Source organism: Gossypium hirsutum, chromosome D11, assembly GCF_007990345.1.
Source record: "Gossypium hirsutum isolate 1008001.06 chromosome D11, Gossypium_hirsutum_v2.1, whole genome shotgun sequence".
Lineage (NCBI taxonomy): Eukaryota > Viridiplantae > Streptophyta > Magnoliopsida > Malvales > Malvaceae > Gossypium > Gossypium hirsutum.
Window position 1 is genome coordinate 5,023,984 of NC_053447.1, and position 17,800 is coordinate 5,041,783.

Genomic DNA, 17,800 nt, shown 5'->3' on the forward strand with positions numbered 1-17,800 from the left:
ATTGACTAAATTTACAACTTAGACTAATAACAATATTTGACTTAATAAATATAATTGCTACCATTTGAGTCAGGATTAAAATCAATGAAATTAGAATATAAGGACTAAATTTGTAATTTTCATATAGTATAGGGTTTGATAGCAGAATTTGACCATATTTTTTAAGTTATATATCTTAACACGAACATACAGCATGAGTACGTACCGTAAAAGAAAGTAAAGTTGCCTTAATTGGCACGATATTTCCTTGCCTAAATGCAAAAGAGATGGCACATTGGCAATGGGGAAACCAAGCACGTGTGGATGGATCGTTGGATCCATAGTGTGATGCCTAAAGAGTTGCTTCACTCAAATCTTACATTATTTCTATGAGATTTAGTGTGAGTTTGGATGGGCGGTGCGTTTACCTGCGGTTAGTGTAAAAACAGCGGTGACGGTGAGATTAGATACTGTAGCGATACTGTAGCGTGAGACAAAAAGTAAGCTAAACACACCGCACCGCACCCAATCGCCCATCCAAACCCACCCTTAATAGACACTAGAGACTTTTGGTCATGCTGGGATGACAATAGAACAAAACAGGTAATTTTTTACTTGTCTCAATTTTAACGTGATTTTTGTACTTCTTGCCCCGCCTCAAAATTATTTTATTAAGAAATTTCACTTTAACCCCAACTTCAACCTTGAAATAGCTTTCCAATTTCCTGAACTAGCCCAAAATCTTAAATATTATTTTTTATAAAATTAAACCAAATATATAATATAAAATTAGTTATAATCTACATAAATACATATCAAGACAAGAGGTGCCATATTTGACTTCAACTTAATCTTGATATTTTAAATATTGATTTATTAATACATTAGTTTTTACAAAATTAAACTAAATATATATATTAAAACACATTTTAAAAGGGTAAACTATAAAAATAGTCACTTATGTTTGAAATGTTAAGTTTTAGTCACTTACATTATTGTTTTGTTACGAAGTAGTCACTCTACCGTTAAACTCCGTTACCTCCCTAACGACAGTCCTACGTGGCAATTCAAATAGATTTTAAATGCCAACTTAGATGCCAAATTATTGGGATGAAAATAGGTTTTAAATTAAATAAATTTAATTTGAACGGTCACGTAAGACATCCAAATTGGCATTTAAAACCCATTTTGACTGCCACGTAGGACCACCGTTAAGGAGGTAACAGAGCTAAATGGTAGATTGACCATTTCGTAACAAAACGATAACGTAAGTGACTAAAACGTAACATTTCAAACATAAGTGACTAAAATGTAATATGGGTCAAACAAAAGTGACTATTTTTTTATAATTTACCCATTTTAAAATTATCAAATTACAATAAAATATATAATAATATTTATAAAATTAGCTAAAAGGTAAAAAAAAACTTATAAAAAAATTAAAAAATTAATTAAGTGTTGATTGTTAATTTACACTCAATTAAACTCTTATTGACCATAAATTAATTAAGTTAACGTTAATTGTTAAATTTAGCTGAGGTGATAAAAGATAACATATGGCAATGACAAGCGATGTGGAATAGATGCTAGCACAACATATTATCATGTCAACAAATATAAAAAAATTATAAAAATTTTAAAAATTTATAAAAGAAGTATAAACGCTTTACAAACTAAATTAAATAAATATATAAATAATCTAAATAATTTTCAGTACCAAAGATTGTAACCTACTAATGGAAGTGATCAATAACCTAGGAAAAGAAATCGATAAAATCTATGACGAGGCTTCTACGGTGACCCAACTCTAAGATTCAAACTAGAGAGATAGGAAAGAAATAAGGAAAATGTTTTTTTTTTTTTGAAAAAATAACTAGATTCATAAAATGTTAAAAAAGTCAAATTCGATACATAATACAACTTGGTTTATCAACTAATAAACATCATTCGAAAGAGAATTAGATTAGAAATGACTTCCTAACTGGATTTGTCCATCGACGCATTTGTTCCGTTTCCAAAAAACATGGAGCAAAGGTTTAATAATAAAAAATTATTAGAGCATTCAAAGGGGGGAGAATAAGATTAGTAGAGTTATTATTAGCCATACGATAATAATGGTCGTGACATCAACTTCAATCTCCAGGTCGTTAATGTTCAATGATCTTACTAGTTGGAGCTGCCCACAATTCAGCTTGAACACTACTAGCACAAGAGATATGTTTATAGAAGCTAATCACCCAATTACCTCGATGGTTACGAATGAGTGCACCTGATCTCACATTCCTTAGGTTTCCAAGAGCTTAACCATCAGTATTAAGTTTGAACAGGTCCTTATCAGACAGTTTCTAATAAATTAAAATAAAGGAAGGAAGAGAAATACATTATATCATAAAAGATGAGACAATGAATTCCCCTATTTCATATAAAAGAAAAATAGAAGGGGAAGTAGCATTTTCTTTACCTAAATATTATAAAATATAAATTATTTATATATGTTTAAAATTATTTATTGCGGTTAGAATTATTTACTTAAATAATGCTATAAAAATATTTTTATTAATATATTATTGACCTGTTTTTTTAATAGGTAAACTATATTAATAGTTACTAAATTATAAATAAAATTTCATTGATGACTTAATTAAAAAAAGTATAATTTAGTTATTATAATTTTCGAAATTAAATTTTTATCAGTTAAATTATATTTTTTAATTAGTATAATAATAATTTTAGTATTCAATTTTTATAATTTCCGCCGATTTCCTAAAAAAATACCACAGTATCCGAATCGAACGGTCGAGTTGGGGGAATTTCGCCGTCCCTAGTTGTTTCTTGTTAGGGACCAAAGACCTAGCTTTAGCTCTCTCCAAAGCCCACCAAAAAGAAAAAAAGAAAACAATTCTAAAGTAACCACTTAGGAACCTTCACTCTTCAGAGCATCCATTGTTATCCCAAGTAGCTTTAGTACTCTACCACCGAAATCCCACCCTTAAAACAATACCATTTGCAGAGTGGAAATGGGCATCTACGCCATGGATTTTGCACTCAAATTCAACCAGTCTATTTTCTCTACTCCATACCCACCTAAACCTTCACCCAAATGTAGATTTCTAACAGCAAGATGCTCCCTCCCTCTCTCCTCTGACGGTGCCGCCACTGGTAAACTTTTTTTCTTTTTCACTCTTTGCTTCTAAATTCTCTCTCTCTCTCTCTCTCTCTCTCTCTCTTATAAATAAATAAATAAAAGTTGAAAAATCTTTGGGTATCGGGTGGTTTCAGGGTTGGCGGAGAGGCCATGGAAGGTAGCGGATGCTAGGCTGCTTCTTGAAGATGGTTCTATTTGGAGGGCTAAATCTTTTGGTGCCTCTGGTACCCGAGTTGGCGAAGTGGTTTTCAACACTTCTTTAACAGGGTAACATTATATATATATATATAGTATTTTGAATTTCAATTTCTCTTCATACCTTTTAACTAAATTAAAGAATTTTGCACTTGTTCTAATCTTGTGTATGAACAATGGAGTGCCGAAATAAGGTGAGACTAGATAAATTAAGGTTTTGTTAAAAAAATTAACTTTAAACAATGTTCAGTAAGATTATATAGTGTTTGGACAATAATGGTTGAAATTACATGTTGCTTCTTTTACTTTATTGTTATTTTTAAAGGGTGTTTAGGGCTGTCATTCCCTTTACAGTGTAGTTGCTTATCTTTTTATCTGTTATGCCTTTATTTTGAATCTCGCCACGGTGTAAATTACGTGGACTTAGGTGCATAGTTTAATGCATGGCCAAATTAATTGTTGTTCAGGTATCAGGAAATTCTAACAGATCCTAGTTATGCTGGTCAGTTTGTCTTGATGACCAATCCCCATATTGGCAATACCGGAGTAAATTTTGGTAAGTAAATTTCACTTGCCGAATCATTGCATTTCTGAATTGTTGAAAACTTTATGTTTTCTGATGTTGATGCATACCACATCAGATGATGATGAATCGAGGCAGTGCTTTCTTGCTGGTTTGGTGATCAGAAGTCTAAGTATTACGTAATTTAATTTCTTAGATATACCCTTTTTACTTGTTTGGCATGAAAGGTTTGCTTATTTGAGTTATCAAATTTTAATTAAATGTTTTGCAGAACTTCCAATTGGAGATGTGTGGAAACGCTTGGTGATTATTTAGCAGAAAGAAATGTTATGGGAATTTGTAAGTCATAATACATGTAACTCGGTGTCTAGTTAAGAATCTGCTCCGACCTATTTTCATCTTTTGATGCCTTCCTAAAATGGCAGATGATGTTGACACACGTGCAATCACCTGCAGATTGAGGCAAGATGGAAGTCTTATTGGGGTTTTGAGCACTGAACAATCTAGAAGTGATGATGAACTTTTGGAAATGTCACGTTCATGGGACATTGTAGGTAAGATTGAGATACCCCTATCTTATTTGAAAGCTATGAGCAGTTTTATATGGATAAAATCAGTTGTATCTATATTATTCTCGTATTTATTTCACAGGTATTGATTTAATAAGTGGTGTTACCTGTAATGCCCCGTACGAGTGGGTTGATGAAACAAAATCAGAATGGGACTTCAACTCCGATGGAAGAGATAGAGATACCTATAGAGTTAGTAATACTTTTTAAAGTTAATGTTGGAGAATTTAGATCCTTGTTTTGTGTCTGCTCTTACACTTCTCGGTTTCCTTTTGAATTGAAGGTTATTGCCTATGATTTTGGGATCAAACATAATATACTTCGACGCTTAGCATCTTATGGCTGTAAAATCACTGTTGTCCCATCCACATGGCCAGCAGCCGAAACCCTTAAGCTGAAGCCAGACGGAGTTCTTTTCAGCAATGGTCCAGGAGATCCATCTGCAGTTCCTTACGCCGTTGAGACAGTCAAGGAAATTTTAGGGAAAGTTCCTGTTTTCGGAATTTGCATGGGTCATCAGTTACTCGGGCAGGCTTTGGGTGGTAAAACCTTTAAGATGAAGTTTGGCCACCACGGTGGAAATCATCCTGTTCGTAATCTTCGGAATCGCCGTGTTGAGATTAGCGCTCAGGTGTGTTTAAGTAGCCAAAGTGTTTCCATTGAATAATTAGTTCATAGAGGCATCCCTTTTATGCAATTCCAAGCATTGTGTTTCTGCGTGGGTTTATATTTTACTTTGAGATGAACCAACCCCAACTAAAACTGCACGCACACACAAGTAATAAAATCAAAAGTTTTACATATTTGCCTAGTATTGCACATATTATTCTTATATCTATTGACAATGTTTTAGGTATTTAAATGTTTGTATGTATGTCCACTAACTTATTCAGTTCAGTATGTGTTTAAAGTCGTAACATCTCTTTCGGTTTGTGTTTTTGACATCGGAGTTCATGATTTGGCAGAACCACAACTATGCAGTCGATCCAGCCTCACTCCCTGAGGGTGTAGAAGTGACTCATGTTAATCTCAATGATGGAAGCTGTGCTGGTCTAGCTTATCCTGCTTTAAGTATTATGTCTCTTCAATACCATCCTGAAGCATCCCCAGGACCTCATGATTCAGATTGCGGTAAGAATTTCTTTACTACACCTAATTTCGACAATTTGATTTAGTCTTTCGCCTTTTAACCAAGATCGCAATTTTCTATTTCGTTAAAGAAAGGTCTCTTTGCTCAAGCCAAGTTAGTTTCTTTGTACAGCTTTTAGAGAATTCATAGAGCTTATGGAGTCAACAAAACAAGCTGCTTGAAGGAACCTGTAACGTCAGGTTGTTTCAATTTTCAGGTATTAGTATCGTAGTAAATGTGCTTTCTTCTCAGCTGTGGTTCCTTTGGTATGTGCTTTAGCTGGCTATGGATCTTGTTTTAGTTTTAGCATTATTATATTGTCCTAAAATTGAGGCAGTATTTTCGTTTTCTAAAATAAACCATTCCCCTTCCGTTTTAATTTTGGGGGAGTAGAAATCCTGGCTTTACCAAAGCCGAAAAGGTAGTCTGGTCTGGGCTGGTCGAATGACAAGTAGGGTGCCGCTGTCCTACTAAGCTGTAAGGTATATTTCACTTGGGTCGGTTGGGTTTTATTATCCGTAATAAAATCTGTTTATTAAAAATATAACTGTATTAACATCCAAATCTTAGTTAAATGACAGTATTTGTCAGGTATTTAACACTAAACGTTGCAGCTCATTTTCTTAAATAAAATTTTAAACAGTATTTCGAGTTTGAAATCAAATACCGTATCCATAACAAGAAAGTAAATTCAAAAGAATGGTTTTGAATTTTATTAGTAAAATTAAAGTGGACTTAGAGAATTTGAGGTTACTATAGCTGTGAACCTGATGAAATTAACGAAGATAGTAATTATAACACTCCATTCGAAAATGATATTCGATTCACTGCTATCCTTTCCACACAAACGGTTGAAATATACCTGATGAATTCAAAGTAACAAAAAGGATTCACAATATGATTTTATTAAATATAATTTTCCCAGAAGTTTGACCGCGCAAACTGGCACTAACTTTTTTTTAAAAAAATCTCGTACAATAATAGCTATTAACATTAATGTTCTCAAAACCCTTGAATATTAAATAAATAAAAGAAGCACCACAATCCAGTCTCCAGCTCCAAACATCCATTTAAGCAGCATGGTTCAAAGATGGATTGTAAGGAAGGAATTAAGCACCAATTGTCCGTCCACCGCCATCTCCTTAGGGCCCATCATCTTAATGGTGGTGATACGGTGAAAGGCTAAAATAATAATACGTCAATATCAAGTACACCGTCCTACAATGATCGCTAACTTCCCCCACATAAACCAGACTTTTGAGTTCACTTGACACGGCACACCAAAAAAAGCCAACTAAATGCAAAATGTAGATCACCATCAAAAGCAATTACAAAACTTAGAAGCACTTCCTGTGGACAATGGATGGACCGGACTCATCATACTCACCCTTGGAAATCCACATCTGTAAAGCAAGATCGTCAGTGTCGGACAACCATCACACAAAAGAAGTAGAGCCAAATATAAAAAGAAATATTTACCTGCTGGAAGGTGCTGAGTGATGCCAAGATAGATCCTCCAATCCAGACACTGTACTTTCTCTCTGGTGGCGCAACGACCTTAATCTTCATGCTGCTTGGAGCAAGAGCAGTGATCTCCTTGCTCATGCGGTCCGCAATACCAGGGAACATAGTTGAACCCCCACTGAGCACAATGTTACCATAGAGATCCTTCCTGATATCCACATCGCACTTCATGATAGAGTTGTAGGTAGTTTCATGGATTCCAGCAGCTTCCATCCCAATGAAAGATGGCTGGAAGAGGACTTCCGGGCAACGGAATCTCTCAGCTCCAATAGTAATGACTTGTCCGTCAGGCAACTCATAGTTCTTCTCAACAGATGAGCTGCTCTTGGCAGTCTCCAGTTCCTGCTCATAGTCCAGGGCAACATAAGCAAGCTTCTCTTTCATGTCACGGACAATTTCCCGTTCAGCAGTGGTGGTGAACATGTAACCTCTCTCGGTAAGAATCTTCATCAAGGCATCGGTTAGATCACGACCTGCAAGGTCAAGACGGAGGATGGCATGTGGAAGGGCATATCCTTCATAGATTGGCACGGTGTGAGAAACACCATCACCGGAATCCAGCACAATACCTGTTCCAATAGAGAGATAATCCAGTGTCAGCATGATTCCAAAATATCATTAAAATGAGAAAAGCTCATAGAACTTTCAAGTCTAACAAACCTGTTGTACGACCACTGGCATACAAAGAGAGGACGGCCTGGATGGCAACATACATGGCAGGTACATTGAAGGTCTCAAACATGATCTGAGTCATCTTTTCTCTATTGGCCTTGGGGTTGAGAGGTGCTTCCGTGAGAAGCACAGGGTGCTCCTCAGGAGCAACACGGAGTTCGTTGTAGAATGTATGATGCCAGATCTTTTCCATATCATCCCAGTTGCTCACAATACCATGCTCAATAGGGTATTTCAAAGTAAGGATACCTCTTTTAGATTGTGCTTCATCTCCTACATAGGCATCCTTCTGACCCATCCCAACCATAACACCAGTGTGCCGGGGACGACCAACGATACTGGGAAAAACTGCCCTTGGAGCATCATCACCAGCAAAACCGGCCTACATTACAGACAAAATTAGCTTAACCATAAGATACTTCTCATAAAGAAATAAACAATAACCAAGATTATAACTCAGGTCTAGAAGAGTTCATAGTCCGGCCAGGTTTGTGTATAATATCATCATAATTCTTATGTCCCCAAGCTCGGCTTAGTCCATAATACGATCTCATATTTTACCCAAATCTACCAATAGTATTTTCTATTTCTTAAAATATATTTTTCATTTAATATTTAGTATTTTTTTGGGTATTCTTCATGTCCATGTTTATGGTCCATGTTCATGGATTATAGCTACCTTTCCCAACAATTTCGTCTCCAAGGTCTAAATCTATGTCTCCTCTTAGGAATGCAATGTGTCTTACAATTGATTAAGAAAATTAATGTTTAAATTATAGTATTATATATGTATCTATTATATCTATAAATTATATAATGTAAACGAGCTGAGCTGCGTTCAGGCTTTGAATGTAGAAGCCTGAGCAAAGCCCACTTAAACAGATTTTATCCTTGTCCAAGTCTAAAAGCTAGGTGTCAGGTTTGCTTTGGTCTAAAAAATAACTAACCTTCACCATTCCAGTTCCATTATCACAGACGAGGGGTTGAATATCCTCACCGTCGGCCATCTTTTACAATACTGCAAACAGGAATCTAGGTAGTGAGTACAGCAAAATCACTTGTCAACGCGAATTCTGTGCCCTTCAACTAATCTAAACAAGCTAAACTAAAGACATTTGACAAATCAATTTCTAGTTTCTCTAAATGGAAAAAAAATAAAGTAAAAGCAGAAATACTTAGTCAACATTAATTTCTTCAAATACAGAAAATAGAACAGTCCAATATCCTAGCTGTTTATGAAACAGCGCAAACAACTATAGTAGTTAAAATCGTAGGCAACATTCATTTGAGAGAATCTCATCAAGCTACCGTAAAATTCGATGAACAACAAATGGAATCAATTAGAAATAATGATCGAGATTAGAGCTTTTCTTAAAGATAAAAGAAACCTTTGCAAAGTATTGAATCTACACAGTGAAAGCATTAATCAGGACAAGTTGGTCGAAGATCAAGTTCAAAATAAAGAGAAAAAATAAATTGTCGTTAGATCTATAAAGAATAGCAAATGTAATGAAGCGGATCAAGCTAAGTAAGGATCCAGTTGCAAAAGGAGCAGATCAAGTTAAATCTAACACTCTAGAAACCTCTCGAACTGTAGATCTTAGTTGCATCATAGCCGAAACATCAAACTCAAGCATCAAATACACAGATCGGCAGATTTTGAAGAAAATTTAAAGCAAAGTAAAAGGTTTACCTGAGTAAATGAAAGAACGAAGAGGAGCTTCAGAGTAAGAGAGAGAGAGAGAGAGAGGGAAGAAGAAGAAGAAGAAGAAGAACCAAAAACGACGACGCTTTTTTCCCTTTTTCTCTCTTCGCTGTAGTTGTGGTGCAGCTGCTGGAGAAGGCAGTGTGCAAGAAGAGAAAGAAAACGGGTATTTATCTATCTACATTTTTTTTTCATAACCACGGGTGATTTTTTTTTTCGCATAATGGTTTAAAATGTCCTCAATTTTTTTTAAAATAATTAAACTCTTAACACTTAAATTAATAAAATTTATCAAATAAGCCCTTTACCTAATATTAACAGTTGCAATATTATATGGACATTAACAAAGCTTACACGATACTCAACGATAGTTGCTACCATGACACTATTACATCATCAAAAATATTAAAGGAAATATATAATTCTTTTTACTAAAATGAACTTAAACATACGATTAATCAGATTCATTCGTTTTAAAGCGTAATTAATTTTTAGTTAAAATTTTTTTAAAATAATTTATTTGATTTTTTATAACTTTATAAAACATTATTAAAATTTATAAATAAAATCAAATAAAATTCAATAAATTTAAAAAAAAATAAAAACCATTTAAAAGTTAAGTCCAGATTCATTCAAGACGATTTTTCTAAATTATATAAAATTTAAATGATAGTAAAAATTAATTTTCTTTAAAATTTTGATATGTTTATCAATGTTTTAATTCTATTTTCTCTTTTAAGATGTATACAAAATAAATAAAAAATATTTTTATAAAATAAATATAAATAACTTTAAATTTAACTTTATTAACTATAGGTGTAAAGGGTTTTTTTTAATTGTATGAATATATCCAATTAAAATGTGTACCAATTATTTTATTACATGTGTAGCTTAAAAGTAGATATGTTCATGAGTCGAGTCAAGTTTAGTCTGGGCCAATGTAACTAGACCAATTTTCTAAGCATGAACCCAACTAAAAAAATGGGCTTATTTTTTTCAAGCTAGACCCAATTTAAAAAAGGTAAGCTCAGGTCCGGCTTAACCTGTCCATACTTGATTTTTTTAGATTATTTTTATTTTAATACAATTTTAAAAAATAATAATAATATACTAAATGCACAAAAAAAATACTAAAATTAAAATTTTCTAACACATTAAAAAGTTTTTATATTAAAAACTCTACTATAAATATAATAAATGTTTTCTTTGATTAAAAAACACAAATAAATATTTTATTGTATTAAGTATATTTTTTAAAATTTTATATTTTTTGTTGGGTTATTTAGTTGGGTAATTTTTTTTAAGTTTTTGAATAATGGTTTAATTGTTAGCCGATTAGTGATTTAATATAAATATAAATATATATAATTATTATTTAACATATATAATTAATATAATATTTTTTAACATAATATATTTAGGTCGGGCAAGTTGGGCTCGAGTAAAAAATTCTTACCCAATGTCTGGCCCATATAAAAAATGAAACTTTCTCATTTTTCGAATGCACCTTCGGGCTTGGGTGAGTGGTCCGACTCATGAGCACTACCTTAAAGGTGTATCAATTATTTTGTAGCTTAAAATATTTAAATAATTAGATATATTCATACATTTATAAATAAAAAAAAACTTTACATATACAATTAATAAAATTAAAATTATTTATAGTTATTTATAGCCTACAAATTTTCGCTTAATTGACAATGTGCTTTCTCTTTGAAGCTTGGATAAGTTTTATCATTTTGTAATCACAATTTGCATTAACAAGATTGAAATCATTGGTTTTGTAATACACCACTTGAGAGTTTAGTACGTTTTGATAAAATTATATTAAATAGTTTTAGATAATTTGAATGTTCTCTGTTTGACTGTGCTTGATGGATCTTGTTTTTAGTTTTAGCATTATTATTATATTATCTTGTCCTAAAACTGAGGCAGCATGTTCATTTTCCTCCCCTTTTTCTTGGACAAACCATTCTCCTTCCATTTTAGTTTTGGTGGGAGTAGAAATCCTTCTGTCACCAAAGCCAAAAGGTAGACTAGTCTGGTCGCATGGCATGGCAAAACATATACCATCCAAATCTAGTTAAATCACATTATCTGTCAGATATATAACTAATCAAATATGGTATCCATAACAGTAAAGAAATTTCAAAAAATGGTTTTGGATATTACTAAATTTAAAGAGGGCTCGTATTTGAAGTTCTATTCGCTGTGAATCTGATGAAAATTTGAAGATAGTAATTATAGCATTGAGTTTGAATATGATATGCGATTCACTGCCATCCCTTCCACACAAAAACGGTGGAATTATCCCTTCCACACACAATTGACTTGACATATTTTGAAGCATTCATCGAAACAAAACCATGCTCATCACCATAATTAAACAGGTTTATACCCAATGAATTCAAAGCAAAAAAGGATTCACAAGATTCCAAAACCAGGCATTAAATATAATTCCCATACAAGTTTGACCGCAAACTGACTAATTTTTCAAAAAAAAATCTCGTACAATAATAGCTATTAACATTAATGTTCTCAAAACCCTTGAATATTAAATAATAATAAGCACCACAATACAGTCTCCAGCTCCAAACATCCTCTTAAGCAAAATGCTTAAAAGATGGAAGGTAAGCAAGTAGGGAATTAAGCACCAATTGTCCGCCCACCGCCAGCCCCATAGGGCCCGTCATCTTAATGGTGGCGATACGGTGAAAGGCTAAAATAATAGTACATCAATATCAAGTAGACCATCCTACAATGATCCCTAACTTCCCCGACATAAACCAGACTTTTGAGTTCACTTGACACGGCACACCAAAAAAAGCCAACTAAATGCAAAATGTAGACCACCATCAAAAGCAATTACAAAACTTAGAAGCACTTCCTGTGGACAATGGATGGACCGGATTCATCATACTCACCCTTGGAAATCCACATCTGCAAAGCAAGAACGTCAGTGTTGGACAACCATAACACGAAAGAAGTAAAGCCAAAAATACAAAAATATTTACCTGTTGGAAGGTGCTGAGTGATGCCAAGATAGATCCTCCAATCCAGACACTGTACTTTCTCTCTGGTGGCGCAACGACCTTAATCTTCATGCTGCTTGGAGCAAGAGCAGTGATCTCCTTGCTCATGCGGTCCGCAATACCAGGGAACATGGTTGAACCCCCACTGAGCACAATGTTACCGTAGAGATCCTTCCTGATATCCACATCGCACTTCATGATAGAGTTGTAGGTAGTTTCATGGATTCCAGCAGCTTCCATCCCGATGAAAGATGGCTGGAAGAGGACTTCCGGGCAACGGAATCTCTCAGCTCCAATAGTAATGACTTGTCCGTCAGGCAACTCATAGTTCTTCTCAACAGATGAGCTGCTCTTGGCAGTCTCCAGTTCCTGCTCATAGTCCAGGGCAACATAAGCAAGCTTCTCTTTCATGTCACGGACAATTTCCCGTTCAGCAGTGGTGGTGAACATGTAACCTCTCTCGGTAAGAATCTTCATCAAGGCATCGGTTAGATCACGACCTGCAAGGTCAAGACGGAGGATGGCATGTGGAAGGGCATATCCTTCATAGATTGGCACAGTGTGAGAAACACCATCACCGGAATCCAGCACAATACCTGTTCCAATAGAGAGATAATCCAGTGTTAGCATGATTCCAAAATATCATTAAAATGAGAAAAGCTCATAGAACTTTCGAGTCTAACAAACCTGTTGTACGACCACTGGCATACAAAGAGAGGACGGCCTGGATGGCAACATACATAGCAGGTACGTTGAAGGTCTCAAACATGATCTGAGTCATCTTTTCTCTATTGGCCTTGGGGTTGAGAGGTGCTTCCGTGAGAAGCACAGGGTGCTCCTCAGGAGCAACACGGAGTTCATTGTAGAATGTATGATGCCAGATCTTTTCCATATCATCCCAGTTGCTCACAATACCATGCTCAATAGGATATTTCAAAGTAAGGATACCTCTTTTAGATTGTGCTTCATCTCCTACATAGGCATCCTTCTGACCCATCCCAACCATAACACCAGTGTGTCGGGGACGACCAACGATACTGGGAAAAACTGCCCTTGGAGCATCATCACCAGCAAAACCGGCCTGCATTACAGACAAAATTAGCTTAACCATAAGATACTTTTTAGAAAGAAATAAACAATAACCAAGATTATAACTCAAGTTTAGAGGTGTTCATAAACCAGGTCAAGTTTGTGTATGATATCATCATAATTCTTCTATGCCAAATCTCGGGTTGGTCCAAAATATTATCTAAATCCACCAATATTATTTCTATTTTTTAAATATTCTTCATGTCTTTGTCCATGTTTGGGGATTGTAGCTATCTCACCTAACAATGCCATCTCCAATGTTCAAACATGTGTCTTCCCTTGAGAGTGCAGCTTACCATTGATTAAAAAATTTAAGCCTTACTATATATAAATATTGGCCCAACTTAACAACTTTTCTCACACTGGCCCCTAAACTTTTTTTTGGATCATATTGGTACTTAAGGTTGGCATCTGTTACTCAGATTGGTCCTTACACTAACACCGTTTGTTCTTTTAAGAATTTGTTGATGTGGTTAAAGCATGGGGCTGACACATGGATTCATCTTAAACCATTCATAAATTTTTTTTAAAAAAAATTAAAATTTGTTAAAAAAATATAAGAAATATACAAATTATAAAACTTCAAATATATATATATTGAAAATAAAAATAAAAATAAAAAGAATATGTAAATTGAAAATAAAAATAAAAATAAAAAGAATATGTAAATTGAAAATAAAAATAAAAAAGAATATGTAAAAAATTGAATATAAAAATAACAAATTTAGTTAAATTTAAAAAAAAACTAAATATGTTTAAAAATAAATAAATTTGGTTAAATTTTTACAAAATTACAAGAAATTGTAAAATTAAAAAATTTTAAACATTAAAGAAACAAAAATTGACCGGTTGACATTGGTCAACTCCCTGTCAACATTAGTCAATGCTGGTCAAGCCCAATTAACTTCAGTCAACGCACGATCAATTTTTCTTTTTTTTTTCTTTTTTTGTAAATTTTAAAAAATATTTTTATTTTTTACTTTTTTTTTAAGTTGAATATTTAAAGAGTAAGCTTTTAAATGTTAAATTTTAACTTAACTTTTTATTTTCATTTTTTTATGTTCAATTTTTTGAATTTTTATAATTTATAATATCTCTTTAAAAAATTTAAAATTTTTCTGAATCTTTTCAAAATTTTTAAGGTTTTTTTTTTTTTTTTAAGAATGATTAAAGATGAATCCATGTGTCACCCCTTATTTCTCCATGTGTCACCCTCATACTTTTCCACATCAACAAATTCTTTTGCTTTTCCCATCAACAAATTCATTAAAAATAAAGAGGGTTAGTGTAAGGACCAATCTGTGTGACAGATGCCAACATTAGGGGCCTATATGATAAAAGCAAAAGTCTAAAGGCCAATGTGAAAAAAGTTGCCAAATTCAAGGGTCACTCTACATATTAAGCTTTAAAAAAACTAATGGTGTTAACTATATGGACCAATTTGTGTAATGGATGCCAACTTTAGGGACCAATGTGATTCAAAAATATGTTTAGGGGCAAATTTGAGGAAAGTTGCTGCTAAGTTTAGGGGTCAATCTATATAGTAAGCCAAAAATTAATATTTAAATTATAATATTATGTATTTATTTCATATATAAATTATATAATATATAAAATAAAATAAATTTAATATTTATAAAATTAGAAAATAAGCTGCGCTATTCAAGCTTTGAACGTAGAAGCCCGAGCTACGCCCACTTAAAAGTGATTTTTTTCTTTTATGTCTTAGCCTAAAGGCTAGGAGTCAGGTTTGCTTTGATCTAAAATTAACTAACCTTTATCACCAAAAAAAATAAATTTAACTAACCTTCACCATTCCAGTTCCATTATCACAGACGAGGGGTTGAATATCCTCACCGTCGGCCATCTTTTACAATACTACAAACAAGAATCGAGGTAATGAGTATGACAAAATCACCTGCCAACTCGGATTCTGTGCCCTTCAACTAATCTAGACAAGTTAAATTAAAGACATTTGACAAATCAATTTCTAGTTTCTCTAAATGGGAAAAAAATAAAGTAAAAACAGAAACACTTAGTCAACATTAATTTCTTCAAATACATAAAATCGAATAGTCCAACATCCTAGCTGCCTATGAAACAGCGGAAACAACTATAGTAGCTAAAATCGTAGGCAACATTCAATTGAAAGAATTTAATCAAGCTACCGTATAATTCGATGAACAACAAATGGAATCAATTAGAAATAATGATCGAGATTACAGCTTTTCTTCAAGATATAAAAAAACTTTGCAAAGTATTGAATCTACACAATGAAAGCATTAATCAGGACAAGTTGGTCAAAGATCAAGTTCACAATAAAGAGAAAAAATCAATTCTCGTTAGATCTATAAAAAAATGTAATGAAGCGGATCAAGCTAAGTACAGATCCAGCTGCAAAAGGAGCAGATCAAGTTAAATCTAACACTCTAGAAACTTATAGAACTGTAGATCTCAGTTGCATCATAGCCAAAACATCAAACTCAAGCATCAAATACACAGATCGACAGATTTTGAAGAAAAATAAAAGCAAAGTAAAAGGTTTACCTTAGTGAACAAAAGAACGAAAGAGGAGCTTCTGAGAAAGAGAGAGAGGGAAGAAGAAAAAGAAGAAGAAGAAGCAAAAACGACGACGCTTTTTTTCCCCTTTTTCAGTTTTTCTCTCTTCTCCGTGGTGCAGCTGCTGGAGGCGTAAATGCAATGTGTTAGAAGTGAAAGATAACAGGTACTTATGCATCTGCCCTTTTTTTCCTCTTTTTTTTTGCATAACCACGAGTGAAATTATTTTTAACGTCTTAAAAATAAAATGTTTTTTATTTATTTTAAAAGAAACTTTATTTAATAAATATATTTGAGATATATCATATTTGGTACCTATATTTTCATAAAATATTCAATGTGGTGCCTTCACTTTTAAAATGTCCAACGAAACACTTGAACTATCAATGTATGTTTTGTTATGATTCTTATACTTCCATAAAATGTCAAATGTAGTATATAATTTTTTTATTAATCAGATGTTTAGTTATTTGTTTTTTATTTTATTTTTATTTTTGTTTTATTTAATTTTTCACAATAATGTTATAGTATTCACGTGGACTTGATGATTTGGAAAAGAAAATTCTACATGTCAAATTTTAATTGATTGATTTAGCAATTCAAAAATAATGTTAACATCATGTACTATAATAGAACATATATTGATAATTCAGGTACCACATTGAACATTCTAAAATACCGGTACCACATTGAACATTTCATAAAAGTACAAGTATCATAATAAAATATATTTTGATAGTTTAAGTATCAAATTAGACATTTTCAAAGTACATTTACCATATTAAACATTTTTATGAAAGGAAATGCACCAAATGTGAAATTATCCCACTGTATTTTTATTTATAATTAGGTCAAGGTTATTTAATTGCAATAATTTAGGTCGCTTTAATATTTTCCGAATTCCTACTGATTAATTGATAAATTACACATTATTTAAATTATATTTTTAGTTATTCAACTTTGATGACTTATATTAAGTCGAATCCCTAAAATTAAAAGATATGATTAAAAAATACATACTAAACCATTATACGAAAATTATATTGTGTAAGATTTTTTTTTAAGTCCAAGATTATAGTAATTTCTATAAAAGGATTTTACAAACCATTATAAATTGAAGGACTGTCTCCGCTGTTTTTACACTAACCGCAGGTAAATGCACTGCCCATCCAAACTCACCCAACGTCAAGAAATAGTAAAACATTTATTGCCTTCTACTTGGTAGATGGAGTGGCCACAAGAAAGAAATGATAATTTTCTTAATTTAATTTAATCATTTGTTCACAGTTTTTCTTTTATTCAATTTAATCTTGATTCTAAATGTGATCTGGTAATGTAATTTGAATTTAGTTAATATTTTTATGAACTCTAATCATTAATGTTTTTGCATGTATTACATATGTATAATTCTTGTAAAATTTTTATTGATGGTGTATTTGGATGCTTATAACATTTAAAATATTTGGGTTGACGATGTGGAGTTATTTTATCAAGCAAATATTTTTTCAAAAAATACTCAAGAAATGAGAGAAATAAATAAATAAAACATTTATACCATTTGTTGATGGCATATTCTCATCATAAGTCCCTCCGCCCATATCAATCTATATAATGGATTCACTTGCATTTTTAATTTACATTATTAGTCCTTTGTATTTTACATATGTCACAAATTAATC

The 17,800-nt window shown here is 32.7% G+C and overlaps 3 protein-coding genes across 4 annotated transcripts; 1 reads left to right on the top strand and 2 right to left on the bottom strand.

The window, feature by feature from the left end:
• The first annotated feature begins 2,726 nt into the window (after nucleotides 1–2,726).
• On the top strand, nucleotides 2,727–6,084 carry LOC107911660 (carbamoyl-phosphate synthase small chain, chloroplastic). The gene is made up of 10 exons (XM_016839535.2): nucleotides 2,727–3,138; nucleotides 3,259–3,391; nucleotides 3,787–3,875; nucleotides 3,961–4,021; nucleotides 4,114–4,181; nucleotides 4,268–4,396; nucleotides 4,494–4,603; nucleotides 4,695–5,042; nucleotides 5,377–5,542; nucleotides 5,673–6,084. The coding sequence occupies exons 1-10, from the start codon at nucleotides 2,997–2,999 to the stop codon at nucleotides 5,720–5,722; spliced, it is 1,296 nt and encodes a 431-aa protein (XP_016695024.1). The 5' UTR covers nucleotides 2,727–2,996; the 3' UTR covers nucleotides 5,723–6,084.
• Nucleotides 6,085–6,410: 326 nt separating this feature from the next.
• On the bottom strand, nucleotides 6,411–9,464 carry LOC107911661 (actin-7-like). The gene is given in 5 exon segments (NM_001327049.1): nucleotides 6,411–6,943; nucleotides 7,020–7,633; nucleotides 7,725–8,118; nucleotides 8,684–8,754; nucleotides 9,430–9,464. Coding segments are annotated over 4 exon segments (1,134 nt in total). The 5' UTR covers nucleotides 8,744–8,754; nucleotides 9,430–9,464; the 3' UTR covers nucleotides 6,411–6,877.
• A 2,383-nt stretch (nucleotides 9,465–11,847) lies between these two features.
• On the bottom strand, nucleotides 11,848–16,330 carry LOC107911662 (actin-7-like). Of its 2 annotated transcripts, none has more exon segments than NM_001327050.1 (5): nucleotides 11,848–12,381; nucleotides 12,456–13,069; nucleotides 13,161–13,554; nucleotides 15,370–15,440; nucleotides 16,110–16,142. In NM_001327050.1, coding segments are annotated over 4 exon segments (1,134 nt in total). In that variant the 5' UTR covers nucleotides 15,430–15,440; nucleotides 16,110–16,142; the 3' UTR covers nucleotides 11,848–12,315.
• Between the last annotated feature and the right edge of the window lie 1,470 nt (nucleotides 16,331–17,800).

What these genes read in the sequence shown, in the direction of transcription:
- LOC107911660 (XM_016839535.2), top strand. Translation starts at nt 2,997, where the DNA reads ATGGGCATCTACGCCATGGATTTTGCACTCAAATTCAACCAGTCTATT. An exon ending in CAATACCGGAGTAAATTTTG is followed by an intron (nt 3,876 to 3,960) that starts GTAAGTAAATTT and finishes ATACCACATCAG; the next exon opens with ATGATGATGAATCGAGGCAG. An exon ending in ATCAGAAGTCTAAGTATTAC is followed by an intron (nt 4,022 to 4,113) that starts GTAATTTAATTT and finishes AATGTTTTGCAG; the next exon opens with AACTTCCAATTGGAGATGTG.
- LOC107911662 (XM_041103854.1), bottom strand. Translation starts at nt 15,429, where the DNA reads ATGGCCGACGGTGAGGATATTCAACCCCTCGTCTGTGATAATGGAACT. An exon ending in ATGGAACTGGAATGGTGAAG is followed by an intron (nt 13,555 to 15,369) that starts GTTAGTTAAATT and finishes TCTGTAATGCAG; the next exon opens with GCCGGTTTTGCTGGTGATGA. An exon ending in CACTCAGCACCTTCCAACAG is followed by an intron (nt 12,382 to 12,455) that starts GTAAATATTTTT and finishes CTTGCTTTGCAG; the next exon opens with ATGTGGATTTCCAAGGGTGA.